Source organism: Borostomias antarcticus, assembly GCF_949987555.1.
Source record: "Borostomias antarcticus genome assembly, chromosome: 31".
NCBI classification, from domain to species: domain Eukaryota; kingdom Metazoa; phylum Chordata; class Actinopteri; order Stomiiformes; family Stomiidae; genus Borostomias; species Borostomias antarcticus.
The window spans coordinates 5,385,827-5,393,326 of NC_140264.1; the positions used below are offsets into that span (position 1 = coordinate 5,385,827).

Sequence of the window (7,500 nt, forward strand, 5' to 3'; positions counted from 1 at the left end):
AGAACATTCTGGATCTAGAACACTCCGGATCTAGAACACTCCGGATCTAGAACACTCTAGATCACTCCGGATCTAGAACATTCTGGATCTAGAACACTCCGGATCTAGAACACTCTGGATCTAGAACACTCTGGATCTAGAACACTCTGGAACGCCAGCAGAGCTCCCGGAGGGATGGAGGGAGGAGGGACAGAACATGAGAAAAAGTCTTAAAGGGATATTCTGGAATTTTTGAACTAGGGCCTAATTTTCAACTTACCTGTATATAGCATTAGCCACCAGTGGAAATTGGAACGACCCAAAGCGATCTACAGCATGGAATTAACTGACAATGATCTCCATCAGTCAAAAACATCATTGGTAGGTCGCAAATGAGGCCCTAATTCAAAAATTCCAGAATATCCCTTTAACCAATCATGTGTCGTTCAAACCCCTGCTGTCTGGGGTTGTTCTTAAGCACAGTAGATTCTGCCCCGCCCCCTGCCCCTCTCCCCTCGGTCACTGACCCTGGACACTAGGCCCTAGGGGAGAGGAGACGAGGACACTAGGCCCTAGAAGAGAGGAGCCGAGGAGAGGAAGTGAGTGCAGATTTAAAAGGATTCAACAACCCTACTAGTATGTTTGGGTTCTGGCTCGTTCAAGACTTTTCAAAACTACCTACACCAATAAGAAGATATGACGTGTGTATATTTATTTGTACATATAATTGGTTTACACTTTGGGATAATGTACGTGAGTATGTATGTTGAGGGCTGATCCCACATCAGCTGTTGTTTTGATCTCTGGAATGTTCATCCCAGGACGGTTGTCGCGGCAACCTGCCCAGCAACTGCAGCAGGACGACTGCGACGTGTTTTTTGTGTTACAGTTGTTTAATTGGAAGCGTTTTAATTAGTGGTTTGTACCCCTCGCCTGGGTAGTTAGAACTACAGCAGCACTGAATAAAGGGGACGACCGTCTCTCCGACTGCTTTACTACCCGTCTAGCGCTACGACGTCTCTGTTCTTCAACTGGAAGTCTAGAAGATTCATCATGTTCCAATATGAAGAACGTTCAAAACATTGTATTCTAAAGCTGTTTAAAAGTGTGTGTTGTGTATAAAGGCTGTAGGGTTTTGAATGTGACGCCAGCCAGTGGTAAAAACACATTTCTTATGAAGCCACATTTCACATGATCTTCCATTGGAATTTAATTGAAGTGCAACTAAAGCCAAACCAATTTCAGTTTTTTTCCAACCTATTCCGATTTTCCAAAAGTGAATGCAGGTGGAGTTGTAGCGCCCACGCACCTCCAGTAGAGGGCAGCCTACTCCATACAGATCTGCCCACCTGAGAGGACTGCTTCCCTAGGCCTATATATGTAACCCTGAACATTGGTTATATAGTCCAGTCCAGAGGGGGTGATGCTGTTAGTAGTGTGTTCAGAGGGTGAAGGTGTTAGTAGTGTGTTCAGTCCAGAGGGTGAAGGGCGGACTTCTGTGTGACATTTAATATTTATGGATAATCTTTTCATCATCACTCTAAATTATGTTATTATTAAATTAATACATAATTAACACAAATGTATGATTAAATATGAATAATTCACAATCTATCAGAAGGAACACAGACGCAGAGACGAACCCAGGCAATGAGGAAATTTAATTTGTGCTACACATTTTTTTCTTTTTTTAACAAATCACAAAAAAAACACAAAAACATTTAAAAATACATATATTTATACTTCTCTATTTCCAAAAGTTAACTGTTTGATGACAGCTGTTCTTAGATAGCAAAATACTTATTTTTATTTTGAGAAAAAAAAAAAAGAAATACCATGGTTTAAACAACTCTTGATGCTTCGCAGACCGAAGAGCTACTTATGGTTGGTTTTTTTTTGTTTCTTTTTTTGTGTGTGCAACAATCATTAATTTTGTATAAAGTCTTGATGTGTTGACAGTAAGAAATGAGCCCTGAGAGACGGGCGTTCAGGAACACAACGTATGAATGAGAGGTTGTAAAGTGTTACAGAATCTGTTGATTAGTTAGCAGATAAGAGACAAGCGCTAGAGAAACACTACGGCTCAGCTAAACCACTAGTGAGACAGACTGTGAGAGAGGGAGGGAGGGAGGGAGGGAGGGAGGGAGAGAATAGGAACGGAGAGGAAGAGAGAAGAGGATGGCTACAGAAAGAAGAGTTCAGAGAAAGCGAGAGAGAAAGAAGGGATCTAGGATGGAGAAGAAAGAAAAGAGAGAGAGTTGTGTAGTTGGCTGAGTTGGTCCCGCCCCCTTCCCCTGATAGAAGCCCCGCCCACCCAGAGGGGGAGTGGTCAGGATGGAGCAGCGTTCTGGAACGTTCAAATGGAACACGAAGAAATTCCGGAACATTCAGGTGGAACCGTCGGCATAGAAACGGTATGATGTAGAACTAACCCCCCCCCCCCTCATCTCCCCCAAACCAGCTGTCTGCCACCTTCATCATCATGAACATCATCATCATCAGCTTGGTGGTGGCGAGGCTGGCCATGTGTGTAGAAATGCTGTTTACATGTAAAAGTTAAAGCTCTCTATTGGTTAAAATTATAAAACAATAACAACAACGATAATGACAGCAGAGACAGGTAAGGCTTTAGGACAAGGATCAGCAACAATAATAATAATAATAATAATAACAATAATGATAATGCTGTTTCTTCTCGGATCTAGACCTACATCTAAACTCAACTGTACGTACACGCACAAACACACGCATGCGCGCGCACACACACACACACGTACATGCGTACACACATGTACACACACACACACCCCATGGAAAAGAAATGATAAACAAAATTAACACAAAAAAACCAAATAAATGAAAACAAATAAACAACACAATCAGTTTGTCTACATTAGTTTCACTCTCCTGACTCCTCCTCTCATCCCCCTCTCTCCAGCCCTCTGTCCCTCCCTCCCCCTCCCCCTCCCTCTCTCCTCCCCAGACCACCAAAGTGGTCAGGACCGCCTCCCTTCCCTGGCGCCCTCCCCTCTCCTCCCTCTCCTCCGTCGTTCCCACGGCTGCTCACCTGCCCTGATCAACGCCCGTTCTCGAGAGATCCGCTGCATCAAGAGAGCCATCAGGCTATCCTCGGGTTCTACTCTGGTTAGAACCAGGTGTTCTCAAACCCTAAAACATCCCCCTTTCCTACTCCCTAGACTCCTCTCCTCTTCTCATGAGCCCTTATCAACGTAGTCCTGCCTGCATACCCTTTCTCTCCAATAAAGGGTCTGTTTCTGTTTTTAGGGGGGGGGACCTCTTTGGCCAATCAGAGAAGTTGATTGTTTGATTGATTGATGGGTCAGAGGCTAGGCCTGTTTGAACAGTCCTGTACAGTCCCAATGCTTTCTACTTCCTCTCTCTCCCGCCCGTGTCACTTCCTGTAGATCTGAGAGAATAGGATAGGTGGGAGCTGACCTCTGACCCCAGAAGGAAGCCTGGTTAAATCTCATGCCACCCAGGTCCTGGGAGGAGGTTCATCCCAGCCGCCTGCTGCCTAATCTAATCTCTAAATCTAATCCCCTAATCTGACCAAATATCAACATATCATTGACCCTATCTATACCAAATTGCCGGTACAAAACGTTTAAAGAAATCGAACTACAGGCTCCAGATAAATGTCCACTGCCTACAGTGGCTATCTTTATGAGCTGCCGACATGATTGTAGTTCATTTTGCAACTTTGGGGCCTGGAAAGAGTAAGAAGTGTTATTTAGCTAATATCTGACCTTAAATCAGCTCTTAACGCTCTCCAGCTGTCTCAACAGTGGTATTACCTGTAGCTGTGCTACACACACCTGCTAGATTTGTCTTTCATGTAGTTATTGGGGACGAGGCGGTGGTTTGAACCAGATCCTTCTGTCCCGTCCTCTCAGGTCTCAGTGAATGACTAGGGCTCAAGGGTCAAATCTTCTCTTTCTTTAGGCACCAGGGTCAAAGGTTAAAGGTTTTACTTCCTGTGGTCGTGGGGTTGGGAGATCATGGCAACGATGACAGGCTGCTGGGAGGGCGGGGCCTGCTGAGCCGGGCCCTCCTCCCTCCCCTCAGCCTCCATCTTAGGCCTCTTAGCCTGGGGCTCGCCTGGATGCTCTGCCCGAGGATCGGGCCCCGAGCTGGGCATTCTGCTCACCAACACCGGGGGGGAGCTGGAGGCCTGGGCGGCCAGGATCTGGAGAGGACTGCTGAGAGCTGGAGGAGTGGAGAGGGGAGGACAGGAGATTAGGGCTGAATCCCAATTCACCCCCTTGGCCCCTAACACTTCATGTTGCGCGTTCACATTTCGTCGTCCCAATCCTGGAGGGTGTCAAGTGTAGGGGTAAGGGCGAGGTCTACAGCCCTCGAAATAGAGATTTTTCAGACCCACACTTCAAACCAAGGGCTATGAACAAGCAACAAAAGAACGCCACACATTTCTGAAATAGTACTGTTGTGTCACGGAAATTATTGTTTTAAGATTTTTTAGGCGGCAATGTACTTGTTTAACTTCAAATCTGAGGTGAATTTATGAAGATAGAGATAGAGTTATCAAGATAGAGACGATTGCTCTGACGTTTTCGGAGCTAGCTAGCCAGCCATCAAGATGACTGGGCGGTCAGCACTCATGGTAACTGCCGACAACAGTATCTCGGCAAATGGTTTAGAAATGTGCTGCTGTAATGTCTGTGTCATGGTCCGTTTTGGGTCGGCTAACATTGGGACGGCCATCGGTCTCAAAGCAAAAGAAAAGCACAAATGTACACTAATATTAACTAACCGTTTGTGGATGATCTATTAGTTATTTATAAGGGGTAGTTATTCTACAGTGTTACCGATTAGACTAGACCTACTGATGACGTATCGGTCTTGAAGGGCTGTCCCATTTCAACCCACTAGCCCTCGACACTCTGTTCCGAGGGGCAAGAGGGAGGGGTAGGGGTAAAAATGAGAAATGGGATTCAGCCTAGGAGAGGAGATTAGGAGAGGATTTGCGAACAATGCTATATTGTTTTTGTTTGTTGTTGTCATTTCATCTTCAAGTTGACATCCTCTCTGACTGCCTTCTTAAGTTGTAGTCATGTTGCTATGGCGATACATACCATAGGCGTTGGCAGCGTTGGTCGCTGTGGCGACGCCGGCGTGTTTCCCGTTCTGGGTAACGGGGCGGACAGGAAGCTGGTGCAGCCCCAGGGAGAGGCCACGCCCCTCCACCCCCTGCACCGCCCCCTCCAGGGTCTGGATCACACGCTCCCTCCCTTGCTGCGCATCTGGGAGAAATATATACATCAATATATACCTCAAATACTGTATATCAATATATACCTGAAATACTGTATATCCATCAATATATACCTGAAATACTGACTTCAATATAGTCATCAATATATACCTGAAATACTCACTTTAATATAGTCATCAATATATACTGTACCTGAAACACTATCAATATATACCTGAAATACTGTATCAATATATACCTGAAATACTGTATCAATATATACCTGAAATACTGTATCAATATATACCTGAAATACTGTATCAATATATACCTGAAATACTGACTTCAATATATACCTGAAATACTGACTTCAATATATACATCAATATATACCTGAAATACTGTATATCCATCAATATATACCTGAAATACTGACTTCAATATAGTCATCAATATATACCTGAAAGACTATTAATATATACTTGAAATACTGTATCAATATATACCTGAAATACTGTATCAATATATACCTGAAACACTATTAATATATACTTGAAATACTGTATCAATATATACCTGAAATACTGTATCAATATATACCTGAAATACTGTATCAATATATACCTGAAATACTGTATCAATATATACCTGAAATACTGTATACATCAATATTGCTAACATCTTATCCCCCCTCTCTCTCCATGCGTACCTCTGAGCTCGCTGGCGCCCTCCGCTGCCCCCTGCAGGCCGGAGGAGGCGGTGCCGTGGCTGAGGAGGTAGCCGTTGGGGGGGGCCGAGGCGGTCACCACCCTCAGCATGGTGACCGTGGTGGGGGGGCTCTGCAGCAGGTGGAGCGCCTGGCCCCCCCCTGACCCGGCCGTCTGCAGGAAGGCCAGCGGCTTCCCCAGGGGGTGGGGGGGCGCCGCCATGACGATGGGCTGGGCGCTGACGGGGGAACCTGGGGGGGCGGGGGGGGGGGGGGGGGGTTAGATGGGATAACTTAACAGGAAGTAGCATACTCTGTGTGCGTGTGGATGTGTGTGTGAGTGTGTGTGTGTGTGTACGGGTGTGTGTGTGTGTTGGGGTTGGGTGGTTATACGGTAGTACTGTATACTGGGGTATTTGAAAATAGCAACGGTGTTCGTTTCATTAACGTCATTTTAAAAATTTAAAATGTATGTCAAGTACAACGACTTAATCAAAGACACATTCTCACATTTCACATTCACATTTTATATATTTTTTTGTGTGTGTGAGTGTGTGTGCGTCTCACCCGGGGCGCTCTGTGTGTGTGTGTGTGCGTCTCACCCGGGGCGCTCTGTGTGTGTGTGTGTGTGTGCGTCTCACCCGGGGCGCTCTGTGTGTGTGTGTGTGTGTTTGTGTGTGTGCGTCTCACCCGGGGCGCTCTGTGTGTGAGTGTGTGTGTGTGTGTGACCGTCTGTGAGTGTGTGTGTGTGTGTGTGTGTGTGTGTGTGTGTGTGTGTGAGTGTGTGTGTGTGACCCTCTGTGAGTGTGTGTGTGAGTGTGTGTGTGTGTGTGAGTGTGTGTGTGTGACCCTCTGTGAGTGTGTGTGAGTGTGTGTGCGTCTCACCCGGGGCGCTCTGTGTGTGAGTGTGTGTGTGTGTGTGACCGTCTGTGAGTGTGTGTGTGTGTGTGTGTGTGTGTGTGTGAGTGTGTGTGTGTGACCCTCTGTGAGTGTGTGTGTGAGTGTGTGTGTGTGTGAGTGTGTGTGTGTGACCCTCTGTGAGTGTGTGTGTGTGTGTGTGTGTGCGTCTCACCCGGGGCGCTCTGTGTGTAGCGGTACTCGGGGACGGAGGCCAGCTTGTGGGCCAGCTCGTGCTGGGGGAGGGGGGAGCCCTCCCTGCTCAGGCACTCGGGGGTCTGCATGCCGCTGCCGGGGGGGGACAGCAGGCCCTGGTGGGTGGGCGAGGCCGGGGCGCTCCTGGGACACGGGGGGGGGGGGGACACCGTTACCGTAAACCACCCGCTATCAGGACACAGACACTGTTACCGTAAACCACCTACTATCAGGACACAGACACTGTTACCGTAAACCACCTACTATCAGGACACAGACACTGTTACCGTAAACCACCTACTATCAGGACACAGACACTGTTACCGTAAACCACCTACTATCAGGACACAGACACTGTTACCGTAAACCACCTACTATCAGGACACAGACACTGTTACCGTAAACCACCTACTATCAGGACACAGACACTGTTACCGTAAACCACCTACTATCAGGACACAGACACTGTTACCGTAAACCACCCACTATC

At 46.8% G+C, this 7,500-nt stretch overlaps 1 protein-coding gene across 1 annotated transcript in view; it reads right to left on the reverse strand.

Annotated features, from left to right (window-relative positions):
* Positions 1 to 3,029: 3,029 nt before the first annotated feature.
* The window catches only part of foxk1 (forkhead box K1), a 16,550-nt gene continuing 12,079 nt past the window's right edge, over positions 3,030 to 7,500 (reverse strand). Inside the window, exons 6-9 of the mRNA XM_084460298.1 lie at positions 6,991 to 7,154; positions 5,922 to 6,170; positions 5,094 to 5,261; positions 3,030 to 4,206 (exon numbers count right to left, since the gene is read on the reverse strand). Of these exons, the coding sequence (XP_084316424.1) occupies positions 3,968 to 4,206; positions 5,094 to 5,261; positions 5,922 to 6,170; positions 6,991 to 7,154 (820 nt within the window). The 3' untranslated portion in view covers positions 3,030 to 3,967. The remainder of the gene's footprint in view (positions 4,207 to 5,093; positions 5,262 to 5,921; positions 6,171 to 6,990; positions 7,155 to 7,500) is intronic.